Consider the following 19,396-nt stretch of genomic DNA (forward strand, 5'->3'; position numbering starts at 1 on the left):
AAAAATATAAAATTATTTAAAAATTGGGGGTTTTTACATTTTTCCTCACCACCTTTATTGAGAAATAATTTATATACTGTAAGTTGCATCCATTTAAAGTGTACAATTCAATGAGTTTTGATGGTTGAATATGCCCACAAATCATCACCACAACCAAGATATTTCCATCAGCTCCAAAAGATTCCTTTTGCCCTTTATTCTCATTCTATCGCTCCCTTTGTCCCTGACATATACCACTGGCCTGTTTTTTATCTGTAGATCAGTTTGCATTTTATATAGATAAAATCCTACAATATATTCTTTTGTGTCTTTTTCCAGTCAGATTTTGAGATTCATTCATGTTGTTTATATCAGTAGTTAGTGTCTTTTTATTGCTGAGTAGTATATGGTATGAATGTACCACTTTTTTTTTAAACCATTCACCTGTTAATGGACATTCAGTAGTTTGTTTCCAATTTTGGGCTGTTGTGACTAATGCTGCTACAAATATCTATACACAAATCTTTGCAGACATATGTCTTTATTTCTTTTAGGTTTAACTGTGTCAATAGTTCATCTTTTCTTATTCATTTACTTTCAACCCACTTGTATCTTTATACTTAAAGTTTATCTCTTATAAATGGCATAATTGAGTTCTCTTTTTTTTTCCCATTAATTTGAGAGGGGGAAGGGAGAGAGAGAAGCATCAACTCATTGTTTCACTTAGTTGTGTACTCATTGATTGCTTCTTATCTGTGCCCTGACCAGGGATTGAACCCATGACCTCAGGTGTGCTAGATTGACACTTTATCCACTAAGCCACCCGGCCAGGGCCTTGAGTCTTCTATTTATCCAGTCTGTTAACCTCAGCCTTTTATTTAGAGTGTATAGTGAATTCACATTTACCATAACTATTGATATGTTTGAGTTTAGGTCTACCATCTTATTTTTGTTTGTCCTTTCTGAGTTTTGTTCTTATTTTCCCTGCTTCCCTGTTTCTTTCAGGCTGTGAAATATTGGGAGATTCTATTTTAATTTTCTATTGTCATTTAGCTATATTTCCTTGCATTATTTTTAGTGGCTTCTTTATATTTCTTAACTTTTCACAGTCTACTTAGAGTCAAAATAGTTCTACTTCACATAAAATATTGAAGCCTCAAGATTATAATACTTCACTTAAGTAAGGATTAAAATATATTTTTCAACTTTTTTGCAGCCTACTTAGAATTAATAGAGTACCACTTCATGTCAAATATCAAAATATTACAACTATATAGGTTCACTTATCCCTGACATACATATATGCATACAGCAACTTTTTGTTAATAGTTGTCATGTGTATTACATCTACATTATAAACTACACAAGAAAATATTATAAATTTTTCTTTAAACAATCATGTGTGTTTTAAAGAAACTAAGATAAAAACTGTCATTTATATTTACCATTTCCAATGTTCTTCATTCATTCCTGAAGATCCAGCTTTCCCCTGGGTATCATTTCCTTCAGCTCAAAGAATTTTAGTATTTCTTGTAGCATGGTTCTGGTGATTGCAAATTCTCCTAATTTTTATTTATATAAAAATGTTTATTTCATTTTTATTCTTGAAGGATATTTTTCTTGAATTTAGAATTATGAGTTGACAGGAATTTTTTTCTTTCAGCACATTAAAGATGTTGCTCTACTATCTTCCAGTCTTTCATGACTTCTCATTAAAAGTCACAGTTCTTAAATTAATTTACCCTATGTATAAAGTACATTTTTCTGGCTGCTTTGAAACCAGTGTGGTTTTATGAACCAATGTCACCCCAATAAATTAAGTGTTTTTCTGAAGCTTTACAATAATGTAACTAAGCGTGGATTTCTTGTTAAGAGCTCACTGAGATTCTTCAGTCTGTAAATTTACATCTTTAACCCAGTTTGGGAAATCTTCTGCCATTATTTCTTTAAATACTTTTTGTCTTATTTCCCCTTTTCTATCCTTCTGAGACTCAAATTACCCTCATGTTAAACCTTTCCCTAAGACTATGTTTTTGGTTGGTTGGTTGGTTGGTTGGTTTGTCAAGAATTTTTTCTTTCTTTTTTTCAGGTTAGATTATCTCCATTGATCTTTTTTTTTAAAGATTTTATTTATTGATGAGAGAGAGAGAGAAGGAGAGAAAGGAAGGAGGGGAAACATCAACTCACAGCAGTTGCTTCTTGAGTATGTATGTACCTTGAGTCAGCCACTTTATCCACTGCACCACCACAGGTCAGGCTGATTTTTTTTAATGTTTATTATATTGATTTTAGAGAGAGGAAGGGGAAGAGAGAGAGAGAGAAACATCAATCTGTTCCTGTATGTGCCCTAACCAGGGATCAACCAGGGATCAAGCCAGCAATCTCCGTGGTTCCAGATGATGTTCTAACCCAGTGGTCCCCAACCCCTGGGCCACGGACCAGTACCAGTCCGTGGGCCATTTGGTACTGGTCCACAGAGAAAGAATAAATAACTTACATTATTTCCATTTTATTTACATTTAAGTCTGAACGATGTTTTATTTTTTTAAAATGACCAGATTCCCTCTGTTACATCCATCTAAGACTCACTCTTGACACTTGTCTCGTAAGTTCGACAATTATATTTAAAAATACCACAGTTTTTACGCCAGTTGCATAATTTCATTTTGTGCATTTATCCGTTTCACCGTAAAAGCCAGCCCATGAAAATATGATATTTTCTGATATTAAACCAGTCCGTGGCCCAAAAAAGGTTGGGGACCACTGTTCTAACCAACCAGGCTAGCTGGCCAGGGCAGCAGTCCATTAATCTATCTTTTATTTTTGTTTCGTTTTGTTTTGTTGCAAGAGAAGGAGAAACAGGAAGGGAAGGAGGTGAGAAGCATCAACTCATAGTTGTAGCACTTTAGTTATTCATTGATTGCTTCTCACATGTCCCTTGACCTGGCGGCTCTAACCAAGCCAGTGACCCCTTCCGGCTCAAGCCAGCAAGCCTGTGCTCAAGCTAGCGACCTTAGGGTTTCAAACCTGGGACCTCAGCATCCCAGGTCAATGCTCTATCCACTGCACCACCACCAGTCAGGTGATTTGATCTATCTTTAAATTCACTCATCTCTCATCTCTATTCTGCTATTAAACCCATGTGATAAACTTTTTTGTTCAGATATATTTTTCAATTCTAACATTCCATTTGGTTCTTCTTTATATTCCCTATTTCCCTGTTGGTACTTATCTGTTTGGGGGTTTTTTTGTTTTTGTTTTTTTTAATTTTCTGAAGCTGGAAATGGGGAGGCAGTCAGACAGACTCCCGCATGCGCCCGACCGGGATCCACCCGGCACGCCCACCAGGGGGCGATGCTCTGCCCATCTGGGGCGTAGCTCTGTCGCGACCAGAGCCACTCTAGTGCCTGGGGCAGAGGCCAAGGAGCCATCCCCAGCGCCCGGGTCATCTTTTTGCTCCAATGGAGCCTCAGCTGTGCGAGGGGAAGAGAGAGACAGAGAGGAAGGAGGGGGGGTGGAGAAGCAGATGGGCGCTTCTCCTGTGTACCCTGGCCGGGAATTGAACCCGAGACTTCCGCACACCAGGCCGACGCTCTACCACTGAGCCAACCGGCCAGGGCCTGTTTGGTTTTTTTTAATTCTACTGTGTGTTCACCACCCAAAGTCAAGTCTCCCTCCATCATCATCTATCTCCCTCTTTACCTACCCTCTTCTACCTTCCTCTACTTGCCTTTCCCACTGGTAATCACCATACTGTTGTCTGTGTCTATTAGTTTGTTTGTTGTAGGGTTTTTTGCTTAATTCCTTTACCATTTTCACCCAGCCCTCCAACCTCCTCCCTGCTGATAGCTGTCAGTTTATTCTCTGTATTTATGAGTTTGTTCCTATTGTTAGTTTGTTTGCTTGCTTGTTTTGTTTGTTAGATGTCACATATAAGTGAAATCATATGATACTTGTCTTTCTCTAACCGGCTTACTTCACTTAGCATAATATTTTCCAGATCTATCCATGCTGTCACAAAAAGTAAATTCCCTTCTTTTTATGGCAAAGTAGTATTCCACTGTATAAATGTACCACAGCTTTTTTATCCATTCAGCTATTGATGGGGACTTGAGCTGCTTCCAAATCTTGGCTATTGTAAATAATGCTGCAATGAACATATATTTTCATTAATTATGAATATAATTTTCATTCCTCATTGAGCATATTATGGTATTTTACAGTATGGTGGTTACCAGAGAGAAGGAGGGATAAAAAGGTTGTAAAGGGTAATGGGGGCTAAATATATGGTGACAGAAAATGATTTGACTTTAGGTGGTGGGCAAACAATGCATTATACAGATCATGTATCATAAAATGGACACTTGAAACCTAAATGATCTTATTAACCAATGTCGCCCTAATAAATTTAATTTAAAAATAAAATTTTTTAAATTTAGTTCTAAAAATTTTAAAATAAAGTAATAAAATCCTTGTCTGATAAATCTAACATCTTTTTCACCTAGAGATTTGCATCTATTGATTATAATTTTCTTTGAGACTGGGCTGCATTTTCTCACTCTGCATGCAAAAACATTTGGATTGTACTTTGTGAGTGCTGTGTTCACATAACATTGGAGACTCTGGACTCTATTATATTAATCTGAAAAGTGTTTGTTTTGACAAGTAGTCAACTTTGTTAGACTCAAACTGTAACCTGGGATGGCCTACAGTGCACACTTCATCCAAATCTCAGTTCTCTCCTTTAAGCTTAAACTGTGAGCTGCTTTCGGTTTGTCTCACCTAGGGTCAGCTGACTTAATATGTAATTTATGGTGCTCTGGATCTGGTTGTTCCATGCCTTGGCTTTCTTTTTCAGTCTCTGGTAACTGTATTTGCCCCAGGCTCCTTATGCTGGTAATGCCTGTGAAAGACAGCAGTCTTTCTATTGAAGTTGTAGCTGCCTCACACTGCTGTGATGGAGGCCACCCTCAGGGCAAAGGTGCAAATACGGGGCACTCATTCCTTGCTGGTCACTTACTACAGATTTCAATCCCTCTCCAAAATCTACATTTATTCAGTCTCCAGAACCCTCGGGTAATTGGGGTTTTAATATTATCCTGAGTGTTTAGCCGTTATTTACAGGAAGATCAATTTTTTATTAGGTACTGGAACCTAACTAGCCTGGAAAGCCCTTAGTCACTGTTGATCAGTTGGTTCTTTCTTTTCACCTTCTCCTATCTTCTATTCAGGTTGATAAGCTCAAGTTCTCCATTATTTCTCTCTCTGTATTTAGGAGATTATGACTTTAAAAAAGTTCTTCTGATTAAATTATCTCCTCCTTTCTCCCCATGCCCTAACACACACACACTCACACATACACACACACACACACACACACACACACACCCTACACACACCTACTTTACTTGGCAAATGACTTGCATTGCTCTCACCTAAGTTTGGGACAACCTGGCCACTTCTGTAACCAAAATCAGCCCCATCATATACCTAGCAGAAGAGTACTAGTTAGCACAGTACAAAGATTAATAAAGACCAGAAATTGACACAAGTAGCAATAAAAGTTTTCATAGAATAAAGGTGGCATCTCAGATCACTAAGGCAAAGATGGACTTATTCGCAAAAGTGCTGGGACAACTGATTAGCTATGTAGAAAATATGCCAAATGGATCAGGAACCTAAATGTAAAGAATAGTATTTTTTAAATAGTAAAAGAAAACATTGGTGAGTTTTATACTCTCAGCATAGGAAAGGCTTTTCACCTGTGACGCACAGTACAGTACAATAAAGAAAAGATTGATTGATTGATTGATTTACATAAACATGATTTGCATAACATTAAAGTCTTAGGCATGGTGAAAAGCACCATAAAGTCAAAACACAACTAAAAAACTAAGAGAAAGTATTTAAAATTTAGATTTGGGAAAGGGGGACGCTAATATCTCTAACATAATTTTTAAAATGAGGAGGGATGAAATAAAAAACCCTATAGAACAACTAACAAAATACATGAACAGATAATTCAAAATGTTTTTAAATGGTCCTTATACATATGAAAATATTCTTAACTTCATTCATAATAAGACCACTCTGATACCACTTCCTACCTATTCGACTAGCAAAAGCTAAAAGTGTGACAACACATTCTATTGGTGAGACTATCCATTGCTAGTAGAATGCATAGTGGTACAACCCTTCTGGAGAGGAATTTGACAATATCTGACAAAACTACATAGTCATTTACTCTTGAACACCACTCCCAATTCTAAGAATTCAATACCCTGAAGTTATATCTCCAAAAGTATAAAAAATGCAAATGCATACAAAGGATCACAAAATTATTGCACAGTTTGTCTAGATTTTTTTTGTTTTTGTTTAAGATACGTTTTAGGACTTTCTTTGATTTCAGTGTCTTTTTAAAACTTTTCCTTAGTCTACCTTGCTCTTCACTAAGTCATGTTCTTTCTTGGTTCCTCCTATTTTCGTTTTCACCTCAGAGTAAATCTTTCCTTCAGCCCCCTTGGACATTAAGGAGGCAAACGCCCTGGTCTATTTTTCGGGGCCATTCCAATAGATTTAATGCTTTTTTAGTGAAAATACTTTTTCCCAATCAGCTTTTAAAATTTACATTGCAATTTACACTTCAAGCTTTTTTATATATAAAATATGTAAATCGGTTTTTGCAGAAAATGAAGACTTTAAATATCTTTTAAGTTTAGCATTTCATAAGTCAAACTGTGCTTTAGACTTTGGTATATCTCAGTCAGTAATGATCAATCTCTTTCACATGTGGGATAAATTTTTTTTCAATAAAATGAAAATAGAGTTATTGACACCCATAGATAAAATATTTTTTTTACACTTGAAGCATATACTTTATTGAAGAGAAAAATGTCACAAAATGAAAGAAGGAAGGAAGGAAAGAAGAGAGGAGAGAAGGAGAAAGGAAAAGAGGAAAGAAGGAAAGGGCACTGGTTTTTAGTGACTAAAATGTTCATGTGAAGACATTTGGAAGGAAGTTTTTTAACCTTTCATCCCTTATAGTTGAATGTTAACTCAAAATGGGTCAAAGACTTAAACATAAGACCTGATATCATAAAACTCCTAGAAAAAAAATGTTGGGAAGCAGCTCATTAGTATCAGTCTTGGCAATAATTTTGGGGGCATAAGCAACAAAAGAAAAATCAACAAATGGGACTATATCAAACTCAAAAGCTTCTGCACTACAAAAGAAATTATCAAAATGAAAAGACAACCTATAGAACGGGAGAATATTTTTGCAAACCATGTATCAGAGAAGGGATTAATATCCAAAATAAATAAAGAACTTGGTCAACTCAACACCAAAAAACCCAACAATCCAATTTAAAAAATGGGCAGAAGAACTAAGTAGACATTTCTCCAAAGAGGACATTATTAAAATGGCCAACAGACACATTACAAGATGCTCAACATCACCAATCATCAGAGAAATGCAAATAAAAACACAATGAGATATTACCTCACACATGGTACAATAGCTGTCATCAAGAAGAGTCTGACCAGGCGGTGGCGCAGTGAATAGAGCATTGGACTGGGATGCGGAAGGATCTGGGTTCGAGACCCCGAGGTCACCAGCTTGAGCGCGGGCTCATCTGGTTTGAGCAAAAGCTCACCAGCTTGGACCCAAGGTCGCTGGCTCCAGCAAGGAGTTACTCAGTCTGCTGAAGGCCCGCGGTCAAAGCACATATGAGAAAGCAATCAATGAACAACTAAGGTGTCGCAACAAAAAACTAATGATTGATGCTTCTCATCTCTCTGTCCCTGTCTATCCCTCTCTCTCTCTCTCTCTCTCTGTCTCTGTAAAAATAAATAAATAAATAAAAATTATTTTTAAAAAAAGAAGATAAGAGACAACAGGTGCTGGCAAAGATGTGGTGAAAAGGGAAGACTTATAGAGCTGCTCCTTAAACATGGCTCCATGTTTGAACTACACAAGTCCACTTATATGTGGATTTTTTTTAACTGACCCACACATTGCAAGCCCAAATTGTTCAAAGGTCAACTGGCAGTTGGGTGTCCACATATGCAGAGGACCAATTTAAGTTATATGCAGACTTTTAAGGAAGGCATTCAGTACCCTTAACCCCACATTGTTGCAGGGCTAACTGTACATTGTTGGTGGGAATGTAATTTGGTCCAACCATGATGTAAAACAATATGGAAATCTATTAAAAATAGATCTATCATACTATCCAGCAATTCAACTTCTGGGTATATACCCAAAGGAAATAAAACAGGATTTTGAATAGATATATGCACTACCATGTTTATTACAGCCCTATTCACAATAGCCAACACATAGAAAGGACCCAAATGCCCATTAACAGATAAATGGATTTTTTAATGTAGTACATATACACAATAGAATTTTATTTAGCAATGAGAAAGGAAGATATCTTCCAATTTGTGACAACATGGGTAGACCTTGAGCACATTATGCTAAGTGAGATAAGTCAGACAGAAAGACAAGTACTATATGTCACTTATGTATGGAATCTAAAAAAGTTAAAACTGTTAAAGAAAATAGAGAGAGAGAGAGTGTGTGTAAAATGGTGGTTACCAGGGGTCTGGAGGGTGGGGGGCTAAGACTGATGGTGTTCAAGGGTAAAACTTGTAGTGAGTAGTAAATAAACCCTAAAGATCTAATGCACAGCATAATGACAATAACATTGTACTATAATTATGTACTGTGATAAATATCACTACATCCGCAACCATATTACAATATATAAATGTGTCAATGTGCTGTACACCTTAAACTTACTCAATGTTACATGTCAAGTTCAGTTCAAGAAAAGAAAGAAAGAAAAAAATGTTTCCTGGAGATAAAACATTGAAAAAAATCATTCATTGTGAATCATTAGTATTTCATTCTTTAGTTAATAGTCAAGGTTTTAAGGGAGGTTCTGTTTTGTTTTTATTTTTAGCCCACCTTAGGCTGCAGGAACTTGACCCCTGTCCTGTAAAACTCCTTGGGTATCTATCTGACTAGGGCTGGAAAGACACATATCCACTGTAAGCTGAGGGGTCTCTGCTTGAGCTCTGCCCATGGGGCTCCCAGATTCCTCTCCCCTCCTCCCACCACTGCCCAACACCCCCAAAAAACAGAAAAGCATGTGTGGGAGGATGGGCAGAGACACATGGACATCCCACACAAACTAATAGTTTGGCACACCTTTAAAAATATAAATATAAATATATATATAATTTTTTTAAGTGAGAGGAGGGGAGATAGTGAGACAGACTCCTGCATGTGCCCCTACTGGGATCCACCTGGCAACCCTGTCTGGGGCTCATGCCCCCATCAGCCGAGCTTGCCTCACTGCCCGGGGCAATGCTCAAACTAACTGAGCCACTGGCCATGAAAGCAGAAGAGAGAGAGAAGGGGGAGAGAGTTGGGGAGAGAAGCAGATGGTCACTTCTCTCATGTGCTCTGACCAAGAATCAAACCTGGGAAGTCCATAAGCCAAGCTGACACTCTATCCCCTGAACCACTGTCCAGGAGCTTCAAACAAATATTTTTAAAGTACTAATTCAACAATTGCTTGGGAGTCAAGAACTGCAAAGAGAAAGAGAAAAGAAGTAATGCTGGCTCCTCCCTACCCCAATCTTGCACACTTTCCTGTGCAAAGCCAAAGCCTTGCAATAAAGGCATCCACCCTTCTTAGAAGCAAGTGTAGTGACTACCTGTTTTTAGGTGAGCATGCCTCTTTGCAGGAGTCTCATCCTTCACCCCAGCAGCTTGTCAGCCAGTCCTCTCTTCCTTTCTTATTTTATTTTAGCCTTCTTGCTAGTCCTTCAACATACCAAGCTCATTACCACCTCAGGACCTTTGATCTTGCTGATTTCTCCATCAGGAACAATATTCCCACAGATGTTTTCATGTTTCCTTTCCTTAGTTTAACTCTCTACTGAACTATCACCTTCTTAGAACACTGGCCAGTCAAAGTAGATATTCATACACATACATACAAACATACACACACATATCCTTATCCTGCTTTCTTTTTCTTCATAGTATCTATCATTATCTGCAATTGTTTTTCTGGGTTTTTTTATTTATTGTCTATTCTTGAACTAGAATGTAAGCCACGAAAGCAGAGAATTTTCCAACTTCATTGTTGACACCTATCAGTGCCTGGCTCACAGAGGCACTTAATAAATAATTACTTGAATGACAAATTAAATGAAAGAATAAAATTAAATGACTGAATGAAAACAGTATTCTTCCTAAGGAAAGGTCTAGGAAATAAATTTTCTCTCTTTCATCCAGTTCTAGTGATGTTTTAAACTGACTTACAGACTGGGGCCCAAGAAGATGGTCACCCCTTGGTGAACCCTGCACTCACTTCTCAGCAGACTCCACATTGCCATAATCACCACTGTCCCACCCCCTCCTTTTAAGGGGCTTCTCCTTTTTCCCAGGGTTCAAGCATCACTTCCATAAGTGAGGCAAATGAAAGACAAGCTGGACAGCCCCTGACACTGTTACCTGTTGGAGAGGATGCTCGTGCTGTTGTTGATTTAAGGACAGTGATTGAATGGCTCTGCGTGGTTGTTCCTGAGCAAGCTCTGTCTGCTGTGATTACTTAACCTGGTTACTAACATCTTGCAGCTACTCCTGTATTCAGAGAGTAGACAGCCCTGATTGTAACCTGACCCAGGGAGGCTAAGATACCATAATTTCATTGTTTCTGTCTTGGTTCTTGATATTTTTGAGGTTATAGAGCTCTTCTGAGAATCTGGTAAAAGCTAAGGACCTATCATCCCCTTCTACCACCTCACTGAAATATCTATGCACATACAGGTGAAATTGTATACAATTTCTGGGGGTTCCAAGAACCCTTGAAACCCATTCATGATATGCCCAAGAATAAGCTATATGATATATAAGGGTCACTTGGAAAGACATAGGTCAGGGCCTTTGCAGGACTGTGGAGAATGTACACAACTGGCCAGGAACACCCTCTTCCCAGACCTCTGCTTTAGACATTCTTGTCAAGAGAGAAATACAGTCATTATATATGCAGATGTATGTGTTATAGTGTTGAATTCTCCCATTTTAAAATTTACACATTTCAATTTTATAACTCTGAGTTTAGGTTGATTTCTAAGAAGGACTGCTTTAAGCATTATCTTATTTTCAATGACTAGGATTTCTTAGTTTTTCTCATTATTGAGGTCCTTCCAGAAAAGCTTAAAAAGAGTTTATGCCAAGCAAAAGAAGGTCAGACAGAAAAAGTCAAGAACCATATGATTTCACTCACATGTGGGATATAAAACTGAAAACAACAAATGAACAAATAAGACAAACAAACAAACAAAAATCCATAGTCAGACAACAGTGTGGTGGTGACCAGAGGGAAAGGAGGAGGTGGGTAGTAAAGGGGAAAGGGAGTCAGATATATGGTGACAGAGGGAGATTTGACTTTGGGTGATAAATACACAATAGAATATACAGATGATGTATTATAGAACTGTACCAGTGGTAGTCAACCTGGTCCCTACCGCCCACTAGTGGTGTTCCAGCTTTCATGGTGGGCGGTAGCGGAGCAACCAAAGTATAAATAAAAAGATAGACTTAACTATAGTAAGTTGTTTCATAAAGATTTATTCTGCCAAACTTAGCAAAAATCTGACATAAAGTACTTGGTAAGTAATTATTATTATATGCTTTAACTTGCTGTAACTCTGCTTTATAAATTTTATAAAGTAAAGTTACTTCCCTACTTTATAAATCACCATTACTGTGGAACTGGTGGGCGGTTAGAAAATTTTACTACTAACAGAGATACAAAAGTGGGCGGTAGGTATAAAAAGGTTGACCCCTGAACTGTATACTTGAAACCTACATAACTTTATTAACCAATGTAATCCCAATAAATTTTTTAATTTATTTATTGATTTTTTAAGAGAGAGAGAAAGAGACAGAGAGAAAGGAGGGAAGCTGAAGAGCAGGAAGCATCAACTCTTAGTAGTTGCTTCTCATGTGTGCCTACACCTGGCAAGCCCAGGGTTTTGAACCGGCAATCTCAGCATTCCAGGTCAATTCCACTGCGCCACCACAGGTTTTAATTTTTAAATTTTTAAAGGAAGCTTTAATAAACCAAGAACAAGAAATTTTGTCTTGTTTTGTTTTGTTTTTTGATGAGTATTTAAAATAAGGCAGATGATTTTTTAAAAACAGTTTAAATGTTGAAAGATAACATCACAGAAACCTCCCAAAAAGTACAATAAAGAAGCAGCAATAGTGGTTTTAAAAAATAAGAGCTCAGTGAAGAGTGTCACTGCTTGTGGCCACAGGGGGGCAGGGTAAGTCCAAAAATTGAATTAATTGCTGGCTGCTGGGTAGGCTGCAGTGAACCAGGCTTCCTCACTGCTCTTCAACACCCAGACACTCCCTCTGGTAGCCTTTTCTACTTCGTGCCCTCAGTAGGACCTGGCTCATTCAGTGCCCAGGGTCCTGCTTACTAGTCAGTGTGGGGAGCTGCTCTTCAACATCTGAGAAGTGAGAAGTCTCCTCCCCCTTCCCCAGGTTTAGCACATTTAGTTGTACTTATGAGGAACACAGTACTAAGTGTTGGTGTTCTTATGTATGTTGGTAGAAGGGAGGAAGCAATCACCAAGGGAGGTGATAAGGGGAAAAGTTTTAGAAAGAAAGCACATTCTTGTCCTGTAAAAGCAAATCATTTTGTTGATGAGAGTAAAGGGAAAAAACGCCATGCCGTTCATAGATCATCTCACTTCTTATGCTTCACTGGAACTGAGATAGGTTGTGCTATCCCATTTTGCCCAAAGTCACATGGCTAACAACTTTCAAGTCACGATTCAAGCCCTGGTCTTTCTACTATACCCCACCATGTATCAAAAAGTCACAGAAAATTTGGCCAGGTGGTTTGGTGGATAGAGCATCACCAAGCAGAGCACATACAAGAAGAAACTGATGAATGCACAACTAAATGAAACAAGTCGATGCTTCTCTCTCTCTCTCTCTCACTCTCTCTCTGCCTCACCAATGGAAAAAAAAAAATTAACTCCTAGGAAGAGAAAACCCTTCAGAAGAAACCAGTTAACAAGTATAATTTGTGCTGACCAAATGAAGCCCACAAATACCCAGGGGGTACTGCTTAAACCCAAATAAAGGAGGATATAATTAAGCATGGCTTCCTGGATAAAGTCAGCTCTGAGTTGAATTCTGGGGGAGGTGCAAGCCATAGATTGACAGAGCAATAAAAGCACTAAGGAAGGAAGGAAGTCATGTGGTAAGGAGACTAACTTACTTGAAGCAGAAGAGTTACAGGAAAAAGTAATGAGAGCTAAGGAGGAGGGAGCAGTTGTTTAATTTATTGTTTAACATAACAGACATTTGCTAAGCTTCAGCTCCATGTGAATTACCTGTGGGGGATGGGAATACAGGATTTTAACAGGTGTAGATGAGAAGAATCCTATGAGCCATCACGGAAAAAGGGAAGGAGGAATAAGGAGTAGTACCAGTTGTATAGGATGAGTGAAGGGAATAAAGAAGACAGCAGGAAAGTAGGATATACTCTTTAGCAAAGGTAGGGTCTGATGAAACCATGTTTTAGAAAATTTTACTGGTAGAAGTACATAAGTACTGGAGGAGAAGAAATGGAGGCTGATAGAGCAGCTAAACCGTTACTGCTATGACTCAGGCACAAGGAAAGGAATGCTTGAACCACTGAAACAGAAAATGGAAAAGAAGTTCTCCCTCTAGTGGTTTTGCTTTCCGTATGAGTTGTTAGCTTGGTCAATGCAACTGTCTTCCTTTCTGAGCCTGCAAAACTGCCAACTCCAACCTGAAGCACAGTATCTGAGTGGGAATTACGTGAGAGCTTTTTCTTTTTCTTTTTTTCCCCCTTCTTTTTCCAAGTGAGAGGAGGGGAGGCAGAGAGACAGACTCTCTCGCAAGCACCCCAACCAGGATCCATCTGGCAACCCCTGCCTGGGGCCAATGCTCTGCCCATCTGTGGCCAACCTCGCAACTGAGCTATTTTCAGTACCTGAGGCGGAGGCTCCACAGAGCCATCCTTAGCACTGGGCCAATGCACTGGAACCAATGGAGCCATGGCTGCAGGAGGGGAAGAGAGAGAGAGATAGAGAGAGTAAAGGGGGAGGTGGAGCAGTAGAGAAGTAGATGGTTGCTTCTACTGTGTGCCCTGATGGAAAATTGAACCTGGGACATCCACACACTGGGCCAACACTCTACCACTAAGCCAACTGGCATGGCCAAGAGCTTTTTCAAAGAATGAAGCTCTGCTCTGTGGCTCTCCCAAGACCCTGTAGGTTGAGAAAGAACTTTAGGAACATTGATGGATGTGCGCATGGAAGACTGACATTGTCCTTCATAGAGGTGCCATGCTTCAGGCTTGGTTCTTCAGCTTTGCAGGATCAGAAAGTTATTTTGTCAACACCCTCTCAGAGATAGACTACTCACCTTATCAAACTCAAAACCAAAGTACAAGCTAGAATATTTTAGAGGGAGAGTCATAACCACCATCATCACCAAGAGGAGCAGAGACCTGACAAACACATCCTGCCATTGGGACACATCACAGAACCAGCATGCCCTCTCCGCTGAGCCACTCTGGATGGGTGCTGCCAATGCATGCCCCTGTTGCTCCCCTTCTTTATCCTCCATTTCCAGTCAACCTTCTCCCCTTCTAGGGGTCACATTCATTCTTTGGATAAGCCAGTACCATCTATAGGCTCCAGACCAATCTCTCTCTGGTCAGTAAACCATTCTTCTTTCTTTAAGGTCACTATTTTTAATGGAACTCACTACTCTTGTGTTGATTTTATGATTTAATTACCTGAGGAAACCTCTATTTTTACGTCCAGATTGTCTCTGGGAGATAACTTTGGGTTGTCTCCTTATATGGCCCATGGGAGGAGTTTCTACTCTTCTACCCTTTCCTTGGGGGGAAAAAAATGAAGCACTTATTTCTCCTTTCCTAAATCCTGTTGTTTGAACTCTAAGCAATATTATCCTTTCTGCTTTCTGAGATTCTTTGCTCAACTCCATTTCTGTAGTTCTGTATCTGCCTCCTTATGTTTAAATCATTATTTTGCCTCCCTGAAAATAAGCTGTTTAGTCATTTACGTATGTCACTCAAGGTGAAATTCAGGCTCAAAAAATTAAATTATTTCTTGTTTTGCTTGTGTAAAGAACCTTTCTGCTTGACCAGTGGTGGCGCAGTGGATAGAGCATTGACATGGGACGCTGAGGTCCCAGGTTTAAAACCCTGAGGTTGACAGCTTGAGCATGGGATCATCAACATAATCCCAAGGTTGCTGACTTGAGTAAGGGGTCACTGGCTCAGCTGGAGATACCCCCCCCCCATCAAGGTACATAAGAGAAGCAATCAATGAACAACTAAGGTATTACAACTATGAGTTGATGCTTCTTATCTCTCTCTCCCTTCCTGTCTCTATAAAAAAAAATTATTTTAAAGAACCTTTTTCTTTACTTATAAGGGATATTTCTTTGATATTGACTTCATATTTATCACTGTAGTACCCTAAAACATATGGGGCAGTTAGTAGTTTAAGGAGGAATGGTCAGGAATAATGTTTCTTTATAACTGCAATAATTATTCCTTTTAAATATATATATAATATATTGCTTTATAAACTTCAAAAGAGCACAGAGTATCATACATCTTTATACCCTATGTGCTATTTAATCTTCTATGTAATACATAATAAATAAAAGTTCTTAAAGAAATAAATGTAATAACTAGTCAGCTAATGAATCCTTATAGCTATTCACAGAAGGTGGTAGGTTTTCTTTCACACTGGTCGAAGATAAATGCTTTTAGTGCCACTTTCTAGCCACAGAATAAGTCGTTAACTAAGACGCGAAGTCATCAAAGTCTCACCACACCTCCCCCGTGTGGGTACTAGCACTCTGGACTGAAGCCGTTTGTTCCCTGTAGAGAGTCTGCCACCTCTGCATACTTGTCCTCAGGAATGCCGTTCTAGAAATAACCCAGCCTTCTCCCTGGGGTTCATGAGTCATACACAGAAGTTAATTCATTGGAGCAACTGGCTTTTCTTAGGCCCTTTGTAAAAGAATTTCAGAGAGCACCTCATGGTCAGGCAAAAAAAAAAAAAAAAAAAAAAAAAAGAAGGCACTCCTCTTCAGGTTTTTTCCAGCTCTAGCTTCATTTCCTCTCTCTGTGTTCCTCCACTACATTCTATTTGGCTTTTACTGACAAACTTTTCCAAATCCTGAGCTGCTGTTTCCTAACACAGGGAGTAGACCAGCAATGCCTCCTCATCTACCAACCAGCTCCACTCATTCATATTTAGAATCAAATCACACTCCACCATCCCACCCCTGTCTTCTTGACTGCTAATCACACTTGTGAGATACACTACGCTTACAACAAACATGTATAATCTGTGTCAGAGGGTGGAGCCTGAGAGGTCATCTTTTTTGTCTTTTAGTCTTTTTATTTAATTTTTTTTTTTTTTTTTTTAGGAGAGAGGAGGGGAGATAGTGAGGCAGACTCCCACATGTGCCCTGACCAGGATCCACCTGGCAACCTGGTCTGAGGCCAATGCTCCAGTACTGAGTACCTGCTATTTTTAGCTCCTAAAGCTGTTGCACTCCGAGGAGCTCTCCTTAGCGCCGGGCCACACTCGAACCAATCAAGCCACTGGCTTGGGAAGGGGAAGAGGGAGAAAAGGAGGAAAGGGTGAAGGAGAGAAGCAAATGGTCACTTCTCATGTGTGCCCTGACCAGGAATCGATCCCAGGATGTCCATATCAGACCTACGCTCTATCCACTAAGCCACCAGCCAGGGCTTCTTTTAGTCATTTTAAATTTTATTTTTTATAACAGAAGCATTTAATTGAATACATTTCACTGTGAAACAACACTATAAAGCTGAAGTCCATTCACTTTGTTAGTAAAATAGTAAACTTGCGTTGCTGTATTATTTTACTGTTGTTATTGTATTCTAGAATGCTTTTTAAATATGAGAAATACATGATTATAATAAAATTCAAACAGTATAGAAATATGACTGGTAAAAAAGGAATATATCTCAAAACTACCCCATTTCTACTCCTATCTAACCATTAGCAGTTTGATGGTAACCTTCCAGACCTTTGTAGAATATATTTATGCACAGATGTATGTACTTAGGCTAATAGTTTTATTTTTATTTAAACAAGCTTATACTAAACTTCTGTTCTACAACTTTATTCACTTACTAGCTCATAGCTTTCTATGTCAGTACATTTAGCTTTATTTGATTTATTAACAGTTCTGCATTACAATTCTGGTTTGATTGTGCCATAATTTATTTAAACATTCACATATTGGTGGGCATTTTAATTGCCTCCAGCTTAGGGTTTTGAATATTTGTTATTGCAACAATGCTCTGCTGAACACCTTTGCATGCATATGTCTCTTTGTGTACAACCCAAGGATGTCTGTAGGCTAGATATCTAGAGGTAGAATTGATGGGTGGGGGAAAATGGTGCATTTAAAATTTTATATTTTTTAAATATTACAATTAAAAAATTAAACACTTTCACTACTCTCTCCCTTTCTTCTGCAGAGAGTGTTTTTCTGGGAACTGACATTGACCTTCAGACAATAGACAATGATGTTGTCAGCATGGAGATTTTCTTCAAAGCCTGGCTTCATAACAGTGGAACAGACCGAGAACCTGTCCATCTTCTTCTTCCTTCACAGTCTTTCAGCAGCATTTCAAGAGCCAGAGATAATCCAAGTACACACTCCCAAAAATACATATTATATAGGCCATGATTCTCCTAGTCTAGGATTAGGACTCTAGATTGATGAGTCATCAGAATACAGAGTACTTGAGGTTTAGGAATTAGGGGAGGTTAGATGATGTTGTCCAGTGTAAGCAGGAGGAGTAAGAAAAGAATTTATAAAAACTGACCAGTTCAAAAACTGAATATAATTAAGCCCAGACAGCAAGGGATGGCTAGTTTAGAGGCAAAGACTTAGACACCTCAGTAATCGGGCAGCAGCTATACTTCATAAGAATACACTGGTTCATATATTTTTCTCAAGTTTTTCATTTTTAATGCAGTAGATCTTAATGACATTATAAGTTGAGGCATGCTGGCACCTCAGGGATATGAACAGGACCTGTGAGTGGAGGAAAAGAATGAAGACTAAACCAAGATTAAATAGAGGCCTTCTGGATAGGGAGACATCAGACTGCGGGGAGCTAAAGCAACTAACAAGGCAGGCTCCAGAGAGGACAGCTAGTGGCCTAAGACCACATTCACAAAGCATGTTCTGGCAATTATGAAAACCAAGAGATCAATCCAGTGTCTTAGACATGGCCCTGGAAGGTGTTCCGTCTGGTAGTGATACTTCATTCCAGGTCCCACTAGATGTGAAGAGCAAGGTCATTTTTTTTTTGTCTCCATCTTCTCTGAAGATTGGCTCAGGACCCAGGGTGGCAAGAGCCTGCAAGTGGGCCCAGCAGTACAGTCAGCCACACCGAGTTTGGAAAAGCTGACTCCTTAGGGCCCAGCTCCAAAGAGAAAGGACCAAGGTGTGTCTTTGGGAGTTGGAATTCAGTGAGAAAATGGGTACAGACTCCTGGCCCCAATGGGAAAGATACACCTTGGTTCTTTCTTTCTGGGGATAACCATTGGATCTCTACCTCCCACCCCCATGATCCACATTTCAAACTAGGGCTGTGATACCTTGGACAAATTACCTGCATTTTAATCTGTCTTTCCTTTGAGTGTAAAATCTTTCCAGGACCTCTTTTCTACTACATTTGTTCAAAGCTGATAGTATAAATTGCTCCTTATCCCATCCTCCAGAATCCACTTCTTATCTGTTTTCCCCAGACACTATGTTAACTCCTTTCCTTGTATTATCTCGTTTCATCTTCACACATCATGAGGCATGTAATGTTGCCATATATCATTGAATCTAGGATGCTATCAATTGTCAGACACACTATTATTTTATGTACCACTGAGAAAGAAAAACACTGCCAACTAAACATGACACAATTTTTTCTTATCACATAGAAATATTATCTGTACTGAGAGAGCTTTTCAGGTTAGAGTAGTATGTAAGGGTTAAGGGTATGTACCTGGCCAGTGGCGATTGTAAGACATATAGAGATGTTAGTATGTGAGGGAGAAAATGTGTCTTAGAATCCATTAAACCTGACCTGTGGTGGCGCAGTGGATAAAGCATTAACCTAGAACACTGAGGTCGCCAGTCCGAAACCCTAGGCTTGCCTGGTCAAGGCACATATGGGAGTTGATGCTTCCTGATCCTCCACCCCCCCCCCCCAGTTCTCTCTCTCTCTCTGCCCCCCTCGTAAAATGAATGAATAAA

The 19,396-nt window shown here is 39.0% G+C and overlaps 1 protein-coding gene across 1 annotated transcript in view; it reads left to right on the plus strand.

Moving 5' to 3' along the window:
• Window positions 1-19,396, plus strand: part of M1AP (meiosis 1 associated protein) — a 93,349-nt gene that overhangs the window by 48,308 nt on the left and 25,645 nt on the right. The window contains exon 5 of the mRNA XM_066377910.1: window positions 17,613-17,786. Within this exon, the coding sequence (XP_066234007.1) occupies window positions 17,613-17,786 (174 nt within the window). The remainder of the gene's footprint in view (window positions 1-17,612; window positions 17,787-19,396) is intronic.

This window comes from Saccopteryx leptura, chromosome 3 (assembly GCF_036850995.1).
Source record: "Saccopteryx leptura isolate mSacLep1 chromosome 3, mSacLep1_pri_phased_curated, whole genome shotgun sequence".
In the NCBI taxonomy this organism is placed as follows: domain Eukaryota; kingdom Metazoa; phylum Chordata; class Mammalia; order Chiroptera; family Emballonuridae; genus Saccopteryx; species Saccopteryx leptura.